This window comes from Tachysurus vachellii, chromosome 1 (genome assembly GCF_030014155.1).
Source record: "Tachysurus vachellii isolate PV-2020 chromosome 1, HZAU_Pvac_v1, whole genome shotgun sequence".
NCBI lineage: Eukaryota > Metazoa > Chordata > Actinopteri > Siluriformes > Bagridae > Tachysurus > Tachysurus vachellii.
The window spans coordinates 21,865,448-21,890,006 of record NC_083460.1 but is presented as its reverse complement, the minus strand read 5'-3'; the positions used below and the strand labels follow the sequence as shown (position 1 = coordinate 21,890,006).

Genomic DNA, 24,559 nt, shown 5'->3' with positions numbered 1-24,559 from the left:
GGAGTGAGACCAGTTCCACCTCGTGTGCCATCGTATCATCGTAAGAAGATTAATTACCTGTGACTCAGACACGCTCAAAACTGAGTCCTATCCGAGTCTTTCTCCATAAGAGACAAAACTTGAGCATGTCGATAGAGATAAAATGATATATAACCGTTCTGCTTCTGCTTTTTATCTCACTGATTTAAGAATAATATAAAAATTAACTGACATTTATTTTACTCAAAAAAAGTCACCATTGAAATAAGCTTTAAATGTTTATAGGAGAAAAGGGAGAGAGTAGAAAAAGCCTTTACTTGTTGTTGTTTAATTCCAGAAAAAAAATTACAGATTTTCAGAAAGTATATTCACATTTTACAAAATGATTTATTACAACGAGTTCAGGAGTTCATTCATCGCTCCGACAGGTGTGGAGGAATTTCATGAATTTCGGGGTTCAAATTAAAACAACAAAAAAGTTTCAAACCAAAAGTTTAATGCAGATAAAATTCTTTTAGAAAGCTTTAGTTGATAGAAGGACACTCTGTGTGATGACTGCAGGCGTCATCATGTCTGTCCGATACGTATATTCTCTTAGCCCTTGTAAAAACAGCGACAGTACTTATGCTTATCTGAAAACACTCCTGTTTGACGCTGCAGCATTAAACTCAACACATTCACAGACTGAATGCTGATGAGGAAATCAACCATGGAAAAGGCACTATAGGATAAAATAAACCAATGACTCTTATTGTGAAATGTGCTCCCCAGATCAGTTAAATCCCTGTACAAACTTGAACAATAATTTGTTTTTATTTAAACATCACTCATCACTCAACAGCTCTGCAAATCCTGCTGTAATATTAATCGTAATATTAAAGTGCAGCCAGAAATAGTCACCAGTTTAACTTTATGGAAGCTTCATAACTCCATACTTCAACAACTTCATAACTCACTCATCAAACACTCATTAGTTCATTAGTATCTCATTTTTCCTCATGTTTTCATGCATTTTCTCTCCTCTCCTCCCCCTCCCTCGGTCTCTTCCTACCGCACAGGACTTCCTATTCCTCACTAGCTAGAACACAGGCTAGAGTCTGGACCTATTGTTAAGGAAACAACAAAATCAGATTCCCATGTCATGTTAAGTTACACAGGAAGTCTGTTATGTTTCATCTTAACACTTTGGAAAGCCACGCCTCACTTCGTCATCTTTATCGTCTTCATCTTCGTCTACTGCTGTCTCTGAGTTCTCTGGCCCCTACATGTATGCGTTTTTATAAATAAAACAGTGTCATACAGCATCATACAACAACCAGGAAGTGCGTCTGTGCTACTGAACAAAAAACTTGATGCGGTCCGAACAGTGTGTGATGATACAGATGATGTGGTTTACACCCCGCTGGTACTTTTGGTACTTCCTGTACTGTACACGATAGCTACAGTAGACTGACCACAGCAGAAGAATAAACAACCAAAATCATAATGAAACATCTTATTAAACGAAACAGGGCAGTGCATAACTGAGATTGGTTATTAATCAGCAGCACAGCATCTTCAACAGCTCAGGAAATCCTTGTGTGAAACAGTTGAATGGAAAGCTTGGGTTTTTCTCCGGATCAATGTGCTATCATGTGATGTCCAGGCTATCAGCACGCTGCTGTAGTGTAGATTAAACTTTATCACCTCAGTTGATGGAAACAACTCAACTGCATTACTCAAGAAAAGCTGTTAAGGAAACATTAAGTTAAACGGGTGTATACTTGACTATCTGGAGCACTAAAATACTGCAGAGGTTGAAGAGGAAACGTGTTAATTCAGCGACGTACTTCATCATTAGTGGAGTATTTCAGACAACGACACACTACATGGTGATTAGTGCAGCAGACAGACGTTCCTGTGGTCCAGTGTGACGTTCGTCCCGGTCGAGTTCCTGTAGGGTTTCATTTGTAGCTCAAGAAACTAAATAAAGTGTTTGTGGTCAGAGGATTTTTTTAACTTAACGTTACATAATGACTTCATAAGAAATCAGGAATAAAACGCGATTTTGTGATTTTCTGTGTGGTTTTTCAGTGTGGCGATTAATTTCTACATATAGTATAAAGTTTTTCTGTCTTAAACTGGTTGTCTGTAGAGGCAATCAGACGTCATCCTTCAATATTCAGAGCAGAGTGACCAGTGTACAGGCTGCTTTCCTGTTTCCTGTGTAACTACAGACTTAGTTACATTTGGATTTCATGAAACTGATGATCTCAGTGTTTCTGTGGTGTTATTAATAGCAGTGAGGTATAAAGTAATGTGTTTTACTGAGAGTGAGTGTGGGGTGATGATAGGTGTTCTTCAGGCAGTCCATAAAATCCGTAAGTGTGTAACGATGTCCTCCAGCCTCCTCTGTGTTAGTGTATCAGTTATGTTACTGCTTCACCCGTCATGCAAAACAGTCCTTCTGTACATCTGTACACGGATCTGCTAGTAGCGCTGTGTTTATTCCAGATAGATGTCTTCTGTAGGACACGAAAACTCCACAAACGCTTTATAATACAGCTGAAAGGCTTTCCTGTGACAGAGGGAAAGATGAGGACAGTGTTATGTAGCGCAGCTGATGTAATCAAAGTGTAATAAAAAAAAAAAGTAAAGACAAATCAAACAGATCTTTGCTAACAGTATAAATGCTAGAACGTTTTAAAGCGATATTTCAATACAGTCAGCAAAAAGGACTAGATTTATAAACAGCCCACAGAGATTATACACTTACTTAATAATAAAAAAGTCCTTAGTCCAGTTCAGATCATAATAAACTCTTGTGTAATATACAGTACAGTATGTAACCTCTCGTCCTGCACCACCGTCCAGGAGCCCTCACACGGGTTCGGAGCGACTTCTGGATTCCAAGGATGTTTAAACCACGTGCATGTTACAGCTAGTGCGAAGTATTACTTATTGTATTGGTTTCTCGGTTTTTGTATTTCCTTGTTTGCCCAGGTTTTGTCGTTTTTTCTTTGTGACCTTTTCTGCTTGGTTTGTGAGTTACAGTCTTGTATTGTTTGCTCAAGTTTGCTATTAAACATGGATTCTGTACGCTTTGCCTATGATGAATCATTATAATATATATTACTGTTGATTATTACTGTTGACTTTTTTTCATACATCTGAGCACTTTTCCAAACGTGATCTTTACATCTTTATATCATTCAGAGTGAAAGCTATAGGTCATATCACAGAGGTCATATCACAGGCAGTGATGCACTCTATATCCTCAAATGAAAGATAATCTGATATTGTGTGTTAATGCGAACGGAGAGAATCAGACACGCTTTTAAATACACACCCCACAGCCTCGGCCAGGGCCTTAGTGGAGTTTTCAGACACAAAAACGTGGCAAGCGAATCTCTGATCTGCAGGGTGTTTAGTGATGAAGCCAAAGTATCTGAGGAGGATAAGAGGAGAAGATGAGATGAGGGATGATTCACTGGAATTAAAAAAAAAAAGATAAATCCTGAAATTGAACAAAAATCTGATTTTTTGTTTGAGATTACTTGTTGTTTTTCGGATGGTAGCCACAGAAAGAGATGTTCTTCAGCTGGAAAAAGTGACTGCACTGACTAGTCTGTGAACACACACACACACACACACACACACACACACACACACACACACACGCACACTCACATATTTACCTACATAATCAGATAAACTGAACTTTACTATCACATTTAATGGGATGCCTTTATTACTGAGCATTATATCGCTGAAGATAAAGATCTGTCTCCAAATTTCTAAGGTTACAACTGTAGAATTTTTCCAGCTTGAATTTTCAGTTGAATAAAAGTCTATAATCATGAAGATATTTAGGAATTTACAAGCTTCCACACATTATCTAGAAAACACCACTAGAGGGCCACAAAGACACAGGACACATAAGGATCTTTATCTATTAGGATATTTAGGGTAAACATTGTGTGTGTGTGTGTGTGTGTGTGTGTGTGTGTGTGTGTGTGTTTACTCTGTCGTATACTCCGAAGTCATCCTGCACTGCCAGTTTCACTCCTTTCATGTTGATTTCCAGTATGCAGGATGAAGGAGGATTATAATGGAGAGTCATCCTCCTGTTGTTGGCCACCTGGCAGCACACACACACACACACAGATATATGTGTATAAAAACCAAACAGACAGATGGGTGTATCAGTTTTCCATCAATCTGTTAGTCCTGGGATTAATTCTAATCCCAGGCCATAGACATGTGACCTTGTGTGCCGTATTGCACAGATTTCTTGTTTTGTATAACACCTTTGGTTGTTTACTGCATGAAGTGGCACTGAAATGAAAGAATTCTCCACTTCTCCACATTCTCCTTCTCTCCAATTTCCACACCAGCCTCTTATTGCCATTATGTATGAATGGGCGTGGTGAAACAGAAGCGATAATGACATCACAGCTCATCGTAATGATTAAACCAGATTTTCTGACCAACCTTTTGCATGGCGGCACAGAGCACCTCGTTCCCTTTGTGGTAGGGAACCTGGACAGAGCCGAGGAATTTCAGCCTGTAACTCTCCATCCAGTCTGTGCTTCTCACTGTTTAGAGAGGAAAGAGAACAACAAGAAGTTTAAAATGACAAAGTACTAGAGTAATAATTATCTGTCTGTGTCCTAATTAAATCATCTCCTAATGAAGCTCATTAACACACGGGTTTGAAGAACCAGACTGAAATATGAAATCGAAGGCTGAATAGTGAAGCGTTGTTTAGATTTGTTGTATTGTGTAATTGTAATATTAGCAAATTTAATTACGGTACATTTAGATTTCTTTTCTGCCATCAATCACAGCAATGCTTTTAAGTCTGATTTGTAAAATAAAAATTTTACCTTTTTTAATTGCCTCAGACTCCTTGGTCGCTTCGATGGCATAATAGGCAGGAAATATTCCCCGCGCTCCGGTGCGCATGTTGTAGCCTTCATACCAGAAATCCTCTGCCTGAACCTCCACTAGTAAAGGATCATCCACCTCCAACTCCAACTCGTCCTCATGACGAGGGATAAACCTGTCAGAGGACACAAAAGCCTGATTCATAAAGCATGAACTGGATTGACTGGGAATTAGTAGAACATTTGTAATTAAATTGTAAAAGAAGAGTAAATGATTAATATTAATGAGTTAATACTATGTAATACATCATTCATAATGACTGAACAAGATTAAAATGACCAGACAATAAAAGAAAACAGTATTTACAAAATGTAACGCTAATAAATGAAGCTTGAGAGTAGGATAGGTTTGTGAAAGAAAGAACATTGTGAAATTGGGATTGAAGCATAAACGCATCAAAACGCCATGAAAACCCTGAAATCTCAAATCCACACTTTCTGTACTATATAAAGATGCAGAGATGGGGGACTCGAGTCATATGACTTGACTCGAGTCGGACTTAAGTCGCAAGTTTGAGACTTGAGACTTGCTTGACAAATATTAAAAAAAGACTCGACTTGACTTTGACTTGACATTCATGACTTGAGACTTGACTCGGACTTGAGTTAAATGACTCGAAATAACTTGTTTTTTGTTTTTGTTTTATCTTTTTTGTCTATTTTGTTTTTAAATCTGTTTTTAAACGCACGCAAGAGCGTAATATAACCACGTGACGCAGCAGGCAAGCAGAGGGAGCGCGCGCACTAACTAATAAACCTAACAGTCGTGACGAAACATGGAAGGCGCTACACCAAAAATAATTAAGTTATTATAATACCGGGAGTTTGTGCAAGATGAGAAGAGAAGAACAGCAGTATGCGACCACATCGCTCACATTTGAATGACAAAGTTCTATCAAAATTTTTTGCAAGCGCCATGTAGTGTAAATGGTTGGTCACTGTTTATGTGGAAATGTCAGCTGTTTTGCAATAGCACTTATAATTGGTCTTCAGTGTTAGGCTTTGAGTGAAAAGCGTATGGATCGTTTATGGGGATGCACATATATGTAAAAAACATAAATATAAATATAAAAAACTTCAGAGTTGCAAGCAGAGCCATATTCTTGTCTAGCACGCACACGCACGCACACACACACACACACACACATTCAATTTAAAGGGATAGTTCACCCAAAAATAAAAAAAATCTTTTATAATTTTCTCACCCTCATGTTACAAACCTGTATAAATTTCTTTGTTCTGATGAACACGGAGGAAGATATTTTAAGGAATATTTATAACTAAACCATTCATGAGCCCCATTCACTTCCATAGTATTCTTTTTTCCCCACTATGGAAGTGAATGGGGCTCGTGAATGGTTTGGTTATAAACAGTCCTCAAAATATCTACATGTGTGTTCATCAAAACAAAGAAATTTATACAGGTTTGTAACATCATGAGGGCGAGATCAAGATAACAGAATTTTCATTTTTAGGTGAACTATCCCTTTAATTAATAAATTACACTAATTCCAATCATTCTCTCTCTCTCTCTCTCTCTCTCTCTCTCTCTCTCTCTCTCTCTCTCTCTCTCTCTCTCATAGTTAATTCACTTCAAGGTTTGTGGGATTCAATAATTTACGTTTTTTTGATTGACTTGATTGATTGTTGTTGTTATTCTGTTGTTAAAAAGGAAGGATCTAATGTAAGGATGTGTTCATGTCCCATTAAAAGGGAATGCCTGTTCAAAAAATGCCATTTGGTTGCATAGAAACCATTGCACTTTTTTATATATACTTTTCCATGGTCTTCTGCCATGTTTGAGGCATATTGAAACTTTGCATGCTTTTATGTTGGCCTTATTTCAGTTACATTTACATCTTATTCTTTGTAGTTTTGATTTTTATTCATTTTTAGATTTTTATTGTATTTACAACTCACCTGTATGTGGACACCTCTTAAAAATAAATGCATACTGTATAATCATTTTTGTTGCAAATAAAACTCTCATAGTCCATAAATACTGTAGATTTAACTTTGCTTAATATATACATTTAGTTAAATCATCAAACATATGTATGACCTGCCAGTGACTTGCTTGACTCAAGCTACGACTTGACTTGACTTGCTTGACATAAAGCAGTGACTTGACTTGACTCTCACAAAAAATGACGGACTTGCTTGAGACTTGAAGGTTAAGACTCGAGACTTACTTGTGACTTGCACATGTGTGACTTACTCCCACCTCTGTAAAGATGTCATGAAGCTGTAACTCCAACTTATTTTACAATAATAAACACATGGAGCAGTTGAACACCGTCACACAGTCTCATGTCCTGATTTATTCCTAACTGGAAGATTAAAGTTTTAGAGTTTGTGCAGTTACTAAGCTGGAGACTGAAGCTGATCGATGTTATGCTTTTTGCTGTGAATTGCATCTAATAATCTATTATAAAATCTACACTTTATGCTACTTCACTTACTGTGTGTGGGGGGGGAGTCTTTGTGTGATATCTATGTGTATGTGTGTATGAATGTAACTGTGTGTGTATGTGTTTGTATGAGTGTAGCTGTGTGTGTTTATATATGTATGTATGTATGTATGTATGTATGTATGTATGTATGTGTGTGTGTGTGCGTGCATGAGTGTGTGTGTGAGAGTGTGTTTGTATGAGTGTGTATGCGTGTGCGTATTCGTGTGTATGTGTGTGTATGAGTGTAGCTGAGTGTGTGTGTGTGTCTGTCTGTGTGTGTGATAGTGTGTGTTTGTATAAGTGTAGCTGTCTCTGTGTGTGTGTGTGTGTGTGTGTGTGTGTGTGTGTGTGTGTGTGTAAGTCTAGCTGTCTGTGTGTGTGCGCGTGTGTGTGCAAACGAATGCTACTTCATTATTTCTGTCAAAACACACTGTCGTCTTTCTACTTCACTAAAGTCCCTCAGCCCGAGTCCCTGCTTTCTTTCCCCTGTATGTGGTGTATGAGATTTACCTGTACACTGCTCGGTGACTCTGATCTCTCTCTTCTCCATTAACAACACAGGAAAACAAACCAAAGGACTCTGAACCTGGAGATATAGATAGATCATGATTAAATCAATAAATTCTATCATTGAACTCCCACTTTAACAATAGCGTTGTTACTGCCTCACAGATCGAGGGTCCTGAAGCTACAAGTATGTCCCCATAGAGCTGGTGCTCATCAACCACCTGAACTCATGAACCTACCCTGCATCCTGTATGCTTCAATCGCCTGTACAATACCATACCAAACATTGAGTACTAATCACTGAAACACAATACAGTGTGTATTACTGCTAGAACTGCTTTGTACTTTGTACTAAATAAATCCCTTTAAACATGTATTTAGGTCTGACCTCAGCTTAAAAGAGTAACATAACATAACAGAACCAGGGCTGTATCCGTTAGATAGATGGACCATCTTCACTGTTAGATAAGATGGATGACGGGGGGCGCTGTTTAGCATCCAATGGAGTAAGACGTGTGATTCGAGACTCCTGCAGAGTTTATGGAAATTGTTATTTTATATCGCAATTTAGATTATCTTTTTGATATATTTAAAATATAGGATATTTTGTTAAAGCCTTTTTAAGTCACTCGGACATAGTACCATGGCTGGTAAGACATCTAAAACCCGTGCCACAGTGACCCAACAACTGAGGCCTGCTACACAGGTAGCGACCCCGGACCCTGGGGCTCCATCTTCACTCCGCAGCTCCACCTCTCTCAGGGAAGTCGCCCAGGTAATTGATGCGGAGTCCCTGAAGCGAGAACTGCTAAATTCGTTAAAGCAAGACATTGCTGAGATTTTTTAAACCGGACTTCGAGTGGCACTGGGTGATGATTTGTCCAGGATTAGAGCTGACCTACAGTCGGTAAAAACACAGCTGGTGAACGATAAGGCCGCTTCAGACGCAGAGTTAGCTGCACTCAGAGGAACGGTGGGAGAAATGGGGGATTCTCTCTCCGTCTGTACTGATGATGTAGCTGAGCTTAAAAACAAACTCGCACATTTAACTGCGGAGTTTGCTTCGCTGCAAAATAAGTGTGAGGACCTCGAATCTCGGTCGCGACGGAATAACATCAGAATAGTCGGGATTCCTGAGGATACCGTCATTAACACTACGGTTGTCTCTACACTGCTGAAGGAAGCTTTTAAACTGGATGAAACACCGCTGTTAGACCAAGAACATAGAACCTCTCAGCCGAAGCCCAAACACGGTGAGCGACCGCGCACTGTTATTGCCAGGTTTCTCTATTATAGCGACTGTGAGAATGTTCTACGGCGTGCCAGAGAGAGACGACAAGATGTTGTGGGAGAAATAAAGATGTCTGTTTACCCTCTCTCTGGCCCGGGATCGAGCCGCCTTTAATGAGGTTAGGAGGCAACTGCGCGGCCTGGAAGGGGTTCGTTATGGTCTTTTCTTTCCGGCTCGTCTGCGGATTACATATAAAGGTATGGAAAAAGACTTTGTTTCTGCAGAATAGGCCAAGAAGTATCTAAAACGATTAACATTGGGTAGATTTATTCTGCAGTAATACGGTAATATCAGTGTTTATATAATGGGGTTTACATTAATAGAAGTGCCTACTGTTCAGTATTAAGACTCTGTGGGAGTTATCTATCTCTCTACTACAGTTTAGTCTCAGGCTATTCTCCGAGTTGATGTCACAATCTCGTGGAATCAATGTTTTTTCTCTCTTGTTTTTGTATAGTTGTCTCCCTTTTGGAAACTTTTTTTTTCTCCTTCTATTCCCTTTTTTCCCCCTTTTCTTTTTTTTCTTTTTTTCCGGGGTGTGTATATATTCATGGGTCTGCGTGTGTAGGCCCATCTGTTCGTTTCATTAGCTGGAATATACGTGGCATGAGTAGCCCATCTAAACGTGGTAAAGTTTTTAGCCATTTGAAACAGCTTAATTCCGACATAGTGTTCTTGCAAGAAACTCATCTCAAATCTAAAGATCATTGTAGGCTGCAGGCTTCTTGGATAGGGCATGTCTTTCATTCTAACTTTAACTCTAAATCAAGAGGAGTTGCTATCTTGATCAGTAAAAATATTCATTTTCTACCTACCGATGTTATTGCTGATATAAATGGCAGATACCTTATGGTTGTAGGCATGTTAATGTAAACAAAGGTGTTGCTGGTAAATGTCTATGCACCCAATTTTGATGATGTTGAATTCGCCAACAGATTACTTAGTAACATACCTCATTTAAATTCTCATTTGTTGATATTTGGAGGTGATTTGAATTGTGTACTTGACCCAGTGCTAGATAGATCTAGTTCACGAACAATATCTCAGTCAGCTATGTCAAAATCTTTTTCTGACTTTATGAATCAGAATGGGTTGGTTGACCCTTGGAGAGTTCGTAATCCTTTAATTAAAAAATTCTCCTTTTTCTCTCAGGTTCACCAATCATACTCAAGAATAGATTATTTCTTCATAGATAACAGTTTGAACTCGTCTGTTGCTGCCGTTGATTATTCAAGTATTTTAATATCAGATCATGCACCACTATTTCTGGATATTCAGCTGTCCACACAGAGATCTACTCCCCCCTTTGGAGATTTAATTGTCTATTGTTGGCAGATAACACAATTTGTGAATTTCTGGCTAATTCTATTGATGAGTTTCTCCTTTTTAATCAGAACGAACTTACATCATCATCTTTACTTTGGGAGTCACTTAAGGCTTTCCTTAGGGGCATATTATTTCATACTCTTCTTATTATAATAAAAAACATAAGGCCAAGCTTACAGAACTCACTTCTGCTTAGTGTTAATTTCGTCAGACGAGACGAGACGAAATATGTTCAACAACCTTTTTTTTCATGACTAAGACGAGACGATGACAAGATTGCACCACTGTCCAAAAACGCTGACTAAGACTAAGTTAACATGCATTATTGTTGACGAAAAAAGACGAGACGAAAATGTTTTGTATAAAATAAAAACTAAGATAAAATCTCTCTTCATTTTCGTCTACAATTGTCTCTGATTTTTCATCAGCTGTTACGCCTTTAAAATATTCAGAACGAGTTTGCGGCTTCGCGCTGTTGTTCAAGTTACAGGTCTGCGAAGCGGATCCCGCTTATTATATTGCTACCTACCAAATAAATCAATAATGTGACACAAAATGATGATTTAAAAAGGAGTTTATTGATTTAAAAACAATTTCATTGTTTCTGCCTAAGAAAACAGTGTGCTCTGTCTCTACGGTTAGAATCCTGTGTGTCCATGGCAACGCTCTGTTTTTCATGGCAATGGTGTGTTATAGTTCGCAGCGGTCTGTTATCAAGAAATAAAATAGTGTGTGCGTAGAAAGAATTCGTCCACACGCCGCTCAAAAAATAAATAAATAAATAAATAAATAAAAAATCCTGAGTGCAAGTCCACCCCTGGTCTAGGCAGCTTTTTGTGTTAAATTATATTTCCTGTCGCTGCACAGGCTCTTTTATTGTACATGACAGCTTATGTCCCGATGACCGGTCTTTGCACTACGATTAAAAGCAGTATCAATAAAGTAAAAAATGTGATGTGCAGTCAAGTTCGAGTGCATGCACTGTTTAAACGAGTGTTCTCAACTTCTCACTGATACTTTTGTGATTTGCGGAGTTTTCACAAGTTTTATAGCCTTGATATTGTTTCTTATTCAAAAGTGGTGACAGAAAAAACTCAGCACCCCCAACCTGAAACCTCTTACCACGCCTCTGTCACAATCACATCATAATCAAAATGAATAATTAGGCTTAAAAGCAAATGTATATGTAAGGGAATCAAGTTTAACAATTACATGTAATATTGCTCCAAATATCATCAATAATGGTGTGTGCAATACCATGTATAACTTGCATTAAGTCGGTAATTTATATATATACACCTACAGGTTTGATCTTAGGCTTTTCATTAAGTTATTTATTTCCACTATAACACTTGTGTTCCTGATATTATTGCATTTAATGAGGCCTCGTTGTATTTATTCTTACAATAGATTCCAGACGTGGTCAAGCTACAATTTTTGACTAAAACTAGACTAAAATTAAAAGACTTTTAGTCGACTAAAACTTGACTAAGATACCTTGAGTTTTCTTTTGACTAAAACTAGACTAAAATGCCGAGACTTTTAGTCGACTAAAACTCAGACTAACAAAAAAGATATGTGAATGACTAAATATGACTAAAACTAACAAGGACATTTGGCACAAGACTAAGACTAAATTAAAAATAGGTGACGAAATTAACAGTACTTCTGCTATTGGTATCCTTAACCAAGAGTGTGCATCTAATCCCTCCCCAGAACTGTTTAAGAAACGTCTTAACCTTAAGACAGAATTTGATCTTATCTCCACTAGGGAAGTAGAGCGATTGTTATTGCAGACACGCGGCACTTACTATGAACATGGGGATAAAGCGAATCGACTATTGGCTCACCAATTGAAACGACAATCTGCCTCATGTTTGATACCTAAAATTAATAATAATATTAATTGTTACAGACCCAGTGGAAATTAATGCCATGTTCAAATCGTTTTATACCTCTTTGTATAAATCTGAATTTCTGGCCGATACTGCTATTATGAATCAGTTTTTAGACAACCTTAAAAACCCAACCATTGATTCTGACCGTGTACATGAACTAGATGCCCCACTCTCCCTTGAAGAAATAAAATTCTCGATTAAAGCGATGCAGTCCAATAAAGCCCCGGGACCTGATGGGTATCCTATTGAGTTCTTCAAAAAATTTGTTAATAAATTAGCACCTCTACTTCTGTCAGTGTTTAATGAATCCTTGGAAAATGGTTTGCTCCCAACTACTATGACCCAAGCTTCGATAGCTCTTCTTTTGAAGAGTGATAAAGATCCAACTTTATGTGGTTCCTATAGGCCTCTATCTTTGTTAAATGCTGATGTTAAAGTTCTGGCACAAACTATAGCTCTGCGGCTAGAGAGAGTGTTGCCCAGCATTATTTCTGAGGAGCAAAACGGTTTTATTAAGGGACGTCATTTATTTTTTAATACTCGCACTCTTTTAAATATTATTCATACAGTACATTCCAAAACGGTACCTGAGATTGTGATTTCAATGGATGCCGAAAAAGCATTTGATAGGGTAGAGTGGAAGTATTTATTTGCTGTATTAAAAAAATTAGGTTTTGGTAATAAATTTATTAGTTGGGTGAAATTACTTTATACATCACCTCAAGCCAGTATTCAAACAAACAATGTGCGCTCAGAGTATTTTCCATTGAAACGTGGGACTCTCTCCATCTTTATTTGCCTTGGCCATTGAGGCATTGGCCATTTCATTACGATCCTCTACTTCATTTAAAGGCGTCACTAGAAACGGCATCGAACACAGACTATCGTTGTATGCAGATGATTTGTTGCTCTATGTATCTGACCCTGTATCTGGTCTACCTGGTATCTTGTCCACTCTTGATACATTCAGCTCCTTTTCTGGATATAAATTACATTTTCAGAAGAGTGAATGTTATTCAATTAACACAACTGCTTTGCAACTTAAGCATCTGGACATGCCCTTCAAAATCAGTCCCACTGGATTTAGTTACCTTGGTATTAATGTGACATACATTTTCAGGTCTTTTTCTGCAAATTTTACTCCACTCGTAACTAAAATGAAGTCTGACCTTCATACAGTAGATGGAATAGTCTGCCTTTGTCTCTGATTGGGAAGATTAATGCTATCAAAATGAATGTTCTGCCTAAATTTCTTTTTTTATTTCTACCAATCCCGTTGTTCTTACCTAAACATTTCTTTGACTCATTAGATAAAACGATTAATGCTTTCATTTGGTCTGGGGGATGTCCCAGGGTGCGTAAGTCATTACTCCAGAGATGTAAGTCTAGCGGTGGTCTGGCACTACCAAATTTTCGGTGCTGGGTTGAGTCAGCTCATTTAGCATGGTGTAAGTTAGAAGCTCAGTCATGTTCTTCCTCATCCTCTATACCTGCTCTTATATACTCTTCTCTTCCAATTAAAACTTCTTTATATGTTAAAAATTCTGTTGTGTTTAATACTCTAAAAATCTGGTATCAATTTAGGAAACGTTTCAAGTTTGTAACTGCTTCTCCTTTAGGTCCGTTATGTAGCAATCATCTTTTTCCCCCCTCATGTCTGGATTCTTTTTTCTCAGTGTGGTATAGCAAAGGTATACACTGTTTTCTTGACTTTTACACAGAGGGATTTTTTAACAGTTTTGCCAGCCACCTCTTTAGATATTTTCAAGTTAGGCATTTTGTTCAATAAAGTTTTCCTGGCTTTCCCTCAGCGCCTATGTGACAAGTGTGTTTCTAACTCATTATTTAATTTACAAGTCTGTTATATTCATGGTTATATTAGAATGTGTATTAAGTTTGTCACTGTTAAAAATTAGACAACGAGTAATATTAAGAAGTGGAATGCAGAAAATGCTGATCCTTATCTGTCTGGGTTGATTACTCGTCAATGTGTTGGTGATGCCTCGGGGCTTCGGTAGGGGGAGGGAAATTGCTTGCGCGCGCGCCTCTTCCTCATTCACTACAGACGAGTGAAGGCAAGAGCTGCGTGTGCGTGTTTCTTTAACCTTCTCCCGTTACATTTTCCCTTTTAAGGTAGTTACCACTCACAAAACAATGTAGATATTAACACCATGTTAATAATACACTTTGTTATGGTATTGACGTTTTATATGAGTAAAAGAGATGTTTTTGCATTGTTTAAAAAAAGTTCTGTGTTAACAGTGTCCCACCAAAATACGAGTGTTTACTGTGTCATTTGTGTTTAAGCTAGTTACTGCTACGTTCACATTATATATTTTGCTGTAAAGCTTGTGTATTTAACACTATAAGGGTGAGAACTCATCTAAAAAGGAGTATTTAAAATGTCATTTGATATCTTTGTTTAAAACAATTCACATTTCATATGGTAATTGAGTAAAAAGGATATTTTAGAAAGCATTAAGAAGGTGCTTGTGACTTTGGTTCTAAATCGGATGAGTGCACGAATGTTGAATGTATGTTTTCTTATATACATTGTTAAAAACTCATTCAATACAGATGAGTGAAGGCAAGAGCTGCGTGTGCGTGTTTCTTTAACCTTCTCCCGTTACATTTTCCCTTTTAAGGGTACAACACCACCTCTCCAACAATGGGAAGGGTTGCTTACGTATAAATCACAAGGAAAAGGTGCTGTCTCTGAGATCTATAAACATATTCTGGATTTCTGTGACCAATCTACCTCCAAAACAAAGGCTGCTTGGGAGGGCGAACTGGGACTTCAGCTTGGGGACGGGTGGTGGGATAGTGTTGTAAATGGCTTTGGTAATGTCTCATGTGCTCGTCTCGCACTCATCCAGTATAAGGTCATTTATGGGGTGCATTTTTCTAAATATAGATTGTCTCAAATTTACCCAGATGTCGAGGACAAATGTGACAGATGCTCTAGCGCACAATGCCACCTGAGTCACATGTTTTTTTTCTGTCCACGACTATATAATTATTGGTCGGATTATTTCAGTACAATGTCCACTATTCTGGGAGTACATTTGCAACCCTGCCCAGTGATTGCTATATTTGGACTTCCAGATGAAGCATCTCAGTTAAACTCTATGCAAAAAGAAGTTATTAGCTTTACAGTACGTCATTGTTGGCCAGACGTCGCCTTCTTCTTCAGTGGAAGTCCTCAGTCCCACCATCTCACTCACAATGGCTAAAGGATACAGCGTTTTTTATTAAGCTTGAGAAAATTAAATATACGATTAGAGGTAATACCTCCAGTTTTTTTCATAAATGGCAACCGTTTATCTCATATTTCATAGGCCTTCAGGTTTTGCCGGATTAGGTTTTCTTTTCTTTTGTAAAATTAAAATGATTGGTACTCAATAATTAAAAAGGGCCAGGACCCGGGGTGGGCAGGTGGTGGGTGGTTTGTTTTCTGATTTTCCTTTTTTACTTCCTTTTTATTATTGTTATTCTTGTAATTCTTTTACTTTACTCCTTTTTCATGTAAAACCAAAATGGGATTATGTATTGTTATTTGATTTTGTTTGCAATAATATTATTGCAATAATTCCCAAAAAAAAAAAGATAAAAAAAAAAAAAGATAAGAGGATGACTACAGACACTGTTGAAGCCTAACATACTATCGAGCTAGGACAATTTTTTTTTTTTACCTCAGCTTTAGCTAGTAATGATTCCCTTATGGTGGTTTTACAGTGTATCTGAACACTCGCTTCACTCCACTTCTGTGTGTGCATAATTTCATGGCACTTTTAGCTCATTATTTTGACCATGCTCACAGATACAGCTGACTGATCTATTAAAGCAGAGTTTTATCAGGTTGCTTGTGGTAAAGGAAGCTAGTGGCTTGACATCTGTTCATTAGCATGACAACACAGACACGCTAGGCTTTCTATGTTGGTATCAGAGTCAGTATGTTTCAGTATGAACACTACACCTCCATCCCTAAACAAAACGCTAGCACTTACTGGAAGAGCGTGATCGCCCGTTCATAAAGACGTTGAGGAACTTTCTAGAAAATGGAATATCCGCCTCGGGCGTGGAGTCTTCTGATAAGTAAGCAGTAGCCTCCCGTCTTGCTCCACCCATTCTCGCCCCTCTGGCAGCACGCAGATCATCTACATCCACTTCCTCATCCTCGAATTCCTCACCATATGGTGACGAGACGCAGTTATCGTAGACCGTGGCCGAGTCGCTGTCATCGCTGTAGCTGTGAAAGCAATCTTTCAGGCTCACAAGCTCCAGTTGTGCATCCTCGTCCACCACCAGCGTGTATTTTACTGAATCGTACGAGAGTCCGTTTGAAAAAATCCTACTTTTCTCTTCGTCTTCCTCCTCCGTTTCCTCTTCTTTCCTTCCTCTCCTCCTAAGCTCTGCATTTTCTAGGCTGTTTATTTTTCTCCTACTCTTGAGGTCAAGTGATGCAGAAGCTGCCACACAGGACGCATAAGAAGGCGGAGGCTCTTCCTCATTGTCCTCCATGATAGGTGCGTTCGCCTTTCCCTGAAGTGGTGGGTGATAAGGAGGCGGGGCCTCGTCGTCTGTGATGGCTGACATGCGGCCTGGTCTGTCAGGAGTCAGATAAATCTCCTCAGTAGGCCCTACGCACAGATCTGTGTGATATCGAATACGCTCACGATGCCCGGGCTCTTCACACGTGCTACCCGTATTGGGCGGAGCTACGGACAGAGCAGCCTGTCTGAGAGCTGGCCGTTTGTTGGGCGTGTCTGTCGAGGTGCCGCAATCTTTGGTTTCTGTCTTGATTTTGTCCTCATCACTTAAACAGATGTGCTCACGAGATGTCAGGTCACCTGACACACACACACACACACACACACACACACACACACACACACACACACACACAAAACATCAGTCATCTAAACAATCAGAAGCAGAATTACAGTTAGATGGAGAATAAGGCTAAAATATTAACTTAAGACACTTTTCTATATTTTTATCACATGTTCATGATAGAACACTTATATTTCATTACATTGATGCACAAGTAATGAGAGAAGAAGTGAGCATGTCCCTCAAACCCAGTGTAAAACCGCCTGTGTGAGTCGGCGAGCGAGTGTGTCAGTGTGTGCTCAACTTCCTCTCGTGTCCTTTTGTCTCATGGATAATAAAAGTCCAACAAATGATGAGCTGCTAAACTGCGGGTGATGAATCAGCGTTGTTCTGCTTGTTTACTGAATCCATCTGCATAAGATCCAGTCACGCAGCTGCTCCACAGTATAACTATCCCGAAGGATTTTATTGTTTTGAGTTGCACACCGTGTTATAATAACAATAATAAAAATAATATTAATTAATTCATTCATTCATTCATTCATTCATTTTCTACCGCTTATCCGAACTACGTCGGGTCACGGGGAGCCTGTGCCTATCTCAGGCCTCATCGGGCATCAAGGCTAAAAATAATATTAATACTTTTAATTTTTGTCTGTTGTAGCCAGTTATGTGATACATAATTAATGTTAGCTAGTTAGCTAGATTACAATGGGTTTAGGGATAGATAGATAGGGATAGATATATATTTGAAATTTTAAATCAATATTTTTAAATTAATTTTAAACTTTAATTGTATATATTCATTTACTTAAATTTATTCTTATTTTTTCTTCTTCTTATTATATATTTATTTCTTTTTTCCCTCTCTTCTTTTTCTATACTTCTGTAAAGCTGCTTTGAGACAATGGGAATTATACAAATAAATTTTATTTTAATGTAGATTACTTAATAAATAGCTCACCTACAGTTTAGCTCCCTTAACATTTCCTGCTGGACGGAAAGTAGCACATTAGCTAAGAGAAATAGAAACTCGACATTTTGTTAGGTTCATGATGGCACTGTTTCAGTCATTTAAGTAGATAGTTAATGTTGATGGTTAACGCATTTTGGTGAACCAGAAGGCTTAATCAACAGAAGGCTTAATCAGCTGTATCAGCATCACATGTATTCACTACACAGACCAGAGGCAACATGAGCCGGTGCTGTAGGTGAGCAGGAGCTCTGCTGTACAGATCACTGCATTATCTAAATGATGATGGACAGATAGAAGAACTCACCTGCTTTTTGTGGTGAAGTCGAGTGTGAGACTTTCTCCTGCCAGCTGTACTTCTTTCCAAACGAATTGTTGTTTAGTGTGTCCTGTGTGTCAGTGAGAGAGAGAGAGAGAGAGAGAGAGAGAGAAGGGGGAAAGGGGGAAAGAGAGTAAGAGCACAGTCCTGATTGGTGTGTGCATATGTGTGCATGTGAAGCAAAGTGAAGTGAAGCAAATAAGAATAGAAAAGGGAAAAGATGGAGAGATAAACTCTCTCTCTCTCTCTCTCACACACACACACATACACACAGAGACACACACACACACAGACACACACACATGGAATGTTTCCTGATGGACCAGCACTAACTAAGCGTGACTCTCCCTATATACTGTAATAATACTATAGTGACTCATTAACTACAGCCTCAACAAGAATTTTTGTTTCTAATTTGTGTCTCTTTATCTCATAATAAATAATAAACACAGCCCACAAAATCCCTCAACTCCCAGGAGCCCCAGTGTGTGAGCAGGCCTTTGTCTTGCCTGTGAGACGTGTAAAGCATTCATTAGAGACTGGACTTGTTCCATCTCTCTCTCTCACTTTCTCTCTCACCCTCTCTCTCTCACCCTCTCTCTCTCTCCCTCTCTCTCTTCACTGCCCTCTTTACATTCTCCTCTCTGTCATTCGCCCCCTACAGCCATAACAGAGAGCCAATTGTGGACAGCTTTGGCACAGGGAGTCAAATTGCCCTAATTTCCCATCAGACTCCATTAAACATCTCAAAATGTTACCATCTCAAAAACCTTAAAGACAACCTGTTTCCATGTAACACCCCAAACACACTCCCAAATTACACCCTAAATACAGCTCAACACGAACAGAGACTAAATACACCGACATTAGATAACACACTGCTGAATGATGTTTGAACCCTTTCAGTGTTTTGATGTTTGAGCCAGATTATTTAACACTTTATATTTTATCATAGAAAAATATTTAACTGTTAAAATATATGAAAAAATATAAACATAATGGACGTTTTTAAGGCATAATTCCGTATTATGTAATACGGTTACATTAATATAGGAGCTGATATTATTTTTTTTTTTTTTTTTTATTTTTTTTATTATTGGTCGGTTACTCAGATGTACATGAACATAGCGATACAGTCTCAAGTATACAATAAAAAGCAATTAAAAATGGACAATCAGGTGAAAAAAAAAGAGAGCACATTCAGGCCAATAACAAAATGCACACTGTAACACAGAGGATCAAGAGAGGTTATTAATGTGGTACCAGAGAGGTGTCCATATCTGCCAAAAGTCATTAGACTTTTGGTGTATGTCATAAGTGAGTTTCTCAAGTGGAAGTAATATGGACATTTGGGACAGCCACATTTTAACAGAAGGTACCTGAGGAGAAGACCACAATAACAATATACATTTCTTTGCCAGGTACACCAGATTTAAAAACAGTTGTCTTGTGTGGAAGTCAAACACAGTCTCAATTCCACTATACAGCAGATACAATTCCAGTGAGAAACAAAATTTCAACTTAAGGAGCCTTTGTAAAAAATGATGTACTTTAGTCCAAAAAGAAAAGATTTTGTCACAATACCAGAAGCAGTGAAGGAATGTACCTTTGTGTTTCTTGCAATTAAAACAGAGATCAGAGGAGTCTTTGTAAATCTTTCTTAAACGAGAAGGTGTAAGGTAAACTCTGTTAAAAAATCTGTAGTTGAGTTCGTGAATCCCCAAAGATGTACATTTAGGGAACAAATTGTTACATATGGTGGACCAGTCCATATCGGCAATTCCGTGGCCCAGGTCTTTTTCCCACACTTTTTTCAACCCCTCTAAGGAGGAAGTACACGTATCAACCAAAGCATTGTATATTTTAGATATTAACCCCTTAGAGAGATTGCTTTTTATTATAACCTGTTCTATGTCAGTAAGATCACGTCTCAGCTTACCATTGTCGGACAGAGGTTTTATGAAATGACGCAGCTGAAGGTATTTAAAAAAATGGGACTGTGGTATACTATATTGGTGCGATATTTCTTGGAAGGATTTTAATGCCTCGCCTGAAAAGAAACAAGATAATTGCGAGATCCCTAAGTTAGACCAGACTGAAAGGCCGATATTTTGCAGAGATATAGGGAAGTCAGGATTAAAAGCAATAGGTGAGAAAAGTGTGAGTTCAGCTGGAATCTTAAGATACAGTTTAATGTCTCTCCATGTCTGAAGGGTGTTCGAAATGGTGAAACTTGTTGAGGTACATTTAAGCTTTTTGGTATTTGCAATAAAAGGCAGAAATTTTATTGGGAGAGGAGCACAAGCCCTTGCTTCCAGATTAAGCCATCTAGAGTCGGTCCTTTCATTGTACCAACTAACCATATGCCTCACCTGTGCTGACCAGTAGTACAGACGAAAGTTCGGTAAGGCGACTCCTCCCTTATCCTTTGGGTTCATTAATTTGTTAAAACTAATTCGAGGCATCTTGTGGTTCCAGATGAATTTAGAAAAGTGCTTATTGATGTCTTTAAAGAAAACATTTGGTAAATGACATGGTAGGGATTGGAACAAATATAGAAACTTAGGTAGAATATTCATTCTGATCACGTTAATCCTGCCCAGAAAAGAAATGGGGAGTGTCCGCCAGGTGTTAAGGTCTTTTTTAATGGAATCCAGAAGAGGGGCATAATTCGTTCTAAATAAATCTGTAAATAATGGTGTGATGAATATGCCAAGATATTTAAAACCAACAGTAGTTATTTTGAAGGGTGAGAGAGATGAAAGATCATTTGGAGCAGAAATTTTAAGGGAAAGCGCCATGGATTTTGACAAATTAATTTTATATCCAGATAAGCTACTATATTCTGAAATACACTTTAATATTGCTGGAACGGACTTCTCTGGTTCAGAAATATACAGCAGTACGTCATCTGCATATAAAGAAATCCGATGTTCCTCATCTCCCACCGTTATACCAGAAAGATGTTGGCACTGCCTTATAGATTCAGCCAGTGGTTCGATTACGAGGGCGAAAAGCAGGGGTGAAAGAGGACACCCCTGCCTCGTACCTCTTTCTATGACAAAGGGTTTCGAGATCAAACCATTCGTAGTGACTGTAGCTCGTGGATTAGTATAAAGCAATCTTATCAAATCGGTGAATTTAGGACCTAAGTTAAATTTCTTGAGAGTGGCAAAAAGAAAATCCCATTCGACTCTGTCGAAGGCTTTTTCCGCATCCAGGGAGATAATAAGGGCAGGGAGTTTACGTGCATGTATTGAATCCATGATGTTCAAGAGTCGGCGAATATTATCTGTGCCAAAACGTGATTTTATGAATCCTGTCTGGTCCGGCTTAATGATATATGGCAATACTGTTTCAAGCCTACGAGCAAGGACCTTAGCAAGTATTTTATAATCGGTATTCAGGAGACTTATTGGCCTGTAAGAGGCGCATTCTTGAAGGTCTTTTCCTTTTTTCGGAATTAAACAAATTGACGCCGTTTTCCACGACTCGGGAGCCACTCCATGGTCTAGTAAGTCTTGAAGAGCGGGCATTAAGATAGGAGAGAGTTCAGGCCAAAACTTTTTGTAAAACTCACAGGGGAATCCGTCAGGACCTGGAGATTTATTGGCGGGCATAGATTGAATTGCACTGAAGATTTCTTCCGGTGACAGGGGTGAATCCAAAAATACTCTATCATCTTCGGAAATAGTCATAAGAGGGATACCGTCTAAAAATCTGGTAATATCAAATTGCTTAGCCGTGACTTGCGATTTATACAACGTTTCGTAGAAATCCCTGAATAAATCGTTAATCGAAGTAGCATTGTATGTGGTTGAGCCATCCGGGGACTTCATTGACTTAATTGTTCTTTCACTTTGTGTTTTTTTTATTTGGTGGGCCAGTAATCTGTTAGGTTTATTTGCATATTCATAATATTTTTGCTTAGAAAGGAATATAAGCTTTTTAATATGGTTTGTGTGATCCAGATTAAGTTCAGCTCTGACTCGACATAGTTGGGCCCAATTTGTCTGAGTAGGGACTGTACTGTGTAGACACTCCAATCTTTTTACTTCCTTTTCAAGGTTCTGTCTTTTTTTGGACCAAGCCTGTCTGCGTGCCGAATTATAAGATATAATATGCCCTCTAATTGTAGCCTTCGCAGCGTCCCAAATAGTTGCAGATGATACAGGTGAATTCTCATTGTCTGTCCAATAGTTTTTTAATCCGTCCCTAACCAATTCACAAAATGCCAAATCGTTCAACGTGGAGGAATTTAATCTCCAGACCTTTGTAGTCCTGTGTTCGCATAACATCATATCCAGCTGGACTGGAGCATGATCGGACAGAATGATTGGACCAATTTGGCAAGCAGACACTGCGTGAAGATATTGGGTATGAATCAGAATGTAGTCTAATCTTGAATAGGATCCGTGGGGGTTAGAGTAAAAAGTGTATTCTTTACTCCCCCTGTTAAATTCTCGCCAGACATCGATAATGCCAGACTCATTGCAAAGTTCTCTAAGGACCAGGGATGATCTAAGATTAGTGGCTGAGTCTGAAGTAGACTTATCCATTTTTTGGTCCATAACACAGTTAAAATCACCGGCGCAGACTCCCAAGCCCTTACAGTACTGGTTAAACAAAAGTATGGTTTTAGACATGAATTCAGGTGAATCTTCATTCGGAGCGTAAACATTCAGTATGACAATAGGTTGACCATATGCCGTACCTGTAATTAAAACATATCTTCCGTCCGGGTCGGTAATCTGTTGGTCTAAAATAAAGGGGAAGTGTTTACTAATTAAAATAATTGTGCCCCTCCTCCTGGTGTTTGCTTTACAGGATGAGAAAAATATCTGTCCTACCCAATCTTGTTTTAGTTTTAAATGTTCTGAATCAGATAAATGTGTCTCTTGAAGCATGGCAATTGTAGTTTTCTGCTTTTTAAGATAGGTTAGTATCTTTCTCCTCTTAATCACATGTCCTAGCCCTTTAACATTCCATGTGACAAACCTGGCTGTATTGTGCGTAGTCATAGAATAACCAAAAGAACTAAAAACTGAACACTTAAGACTGTATTAAATCTGAAACATGTGTAGAACCGACCAAGGAAGTTTTTGCATTTATATACACAAAACAAAACACACAGAACCCCAAACCCCCTCCCCCCGCCCTCCAGCCTCGTCCCCAAACGACGAGGCACAGCTATAGAAATGAAACTGTACCCAACTGGTACCGAGCCTAGGATAATGATACCCCATACCCAGTATTGATACAGAGTGGTGCCCATAGGGGGCGCGCGGGCGCTAAAGACCGGTTCCCATCTCCTAAGTTCAACGTCCCAGGCGTGAGCATTTAACTAATAGCACGTGACCTCACCAAAAGCGATCTTCTTGTAGTTATTATAAAACAAAGATGTCAGTAAGATAAAGAAAATAACAAAATAACTTGGTAACACTTCAAAATAAGTGATCCCTGGGTTACTAAAAGTCAATACAATAAAATACTCGAGCGTGCTGATAAACAAGTTTCAGCTTAATAAACTTATGCCTATGTTGCAGTATCCGAACATTACTTATCCTCTAAAGCCTTCAGAAATTCTGTGACGTCCGCTGGGGAGGAAAAAAGATGCAACTGTGTTCCGTGAAGGCAGCGAAGTTTAGCAGGATAAGCGAAGCCTCTGAACATATCGCGAGCGGACAGCGTTCTCCTAACATCGTCGAACTCCCGACGTTTCCTCAGCACTTCAGCAGATACATCCTGAAAGAAACGCAGCTGCGACCCTTCATGGCTGATGTTGCGTTTTTTCCGCGCTGCTTGCAGTATTATCTCCTTATCCGCGTAACGTAAGAAGCGAACCAGAACACTTCGTGGAGCGCGGTTTGCTTCCGAGGCAGAGCCGAGAGATCTATGAGCTCTTTCGATCTCAAAATGTGGATCGGCTGTGAGGTCCAGCCACTTCGGCAACATTCTGGTAAGAAACTGCGCGATAGGTTCAGAGCCCTCAGCCTTCTCAGGGAGGCCGACGACTCTCAAGTTTTTGCGCCTGCCCCGGTTCTCCAGGTCG

General features: G+C 38.9%; 1 protein-coding gene across 2 annotated transcripts in view; it reads right to left on the bottom strand.

Annotated features, from left to right (window-relative positions):
• Positions 1 to 291: 291 nt before the first annotated feature.
• Positions 292 to 24,559, bottom strand: part of mapk8ip1b (mitogen-activated protein kinase 8 interacting protein 1b) — a 43,406-nt gene continuing 19,138 nt past the window's right edge. For both annotated transcript variants that reach the window (XM_060877224.1, XM_060877230.1), the window contains exons 4-12: positions 18,496 to 18,577; positions 16,390 to 17,232; positions 7,871 to 7,946; positions 4,848 to 5,023; positions 4,453 to 4,556; positions 3,983 to 4,099; positions 3,516 to 3,586; positions 3,308 to 3,406; positions 292 to 2,536 (exon numbers count right to left, since the gene is read on the bottom strand). In XM_060877224.1, the coding sequence (XP_060733207.1) occupies positions 2,464 to 2,536; positions 3,308 to 3,406; positions 3,516 to 3,586; positions 3,983 to 4,099; positions 4,453 to 4,556; positions 4,848 to 5,023; positions 7,871 to 7,946; positions 16,390 to 17,232; positions 18,496 to 18,577 (1,641 nt within the window). In that variant the 3' untranslated portion in view covers positions 292 to 2,463. The remainder of the gene's footprint in view (positions 2,537 to 3,307; positions 3,407 to 3,515; positions 3,587 to 3,982; positions 4,100 to 4,452; positions 4,557 to 4,847; positions 5,024 to 7,870; positions 7,947 to 16,389; positions 17,233 to 18,495; positions 18,578 to 24,559) is intronic.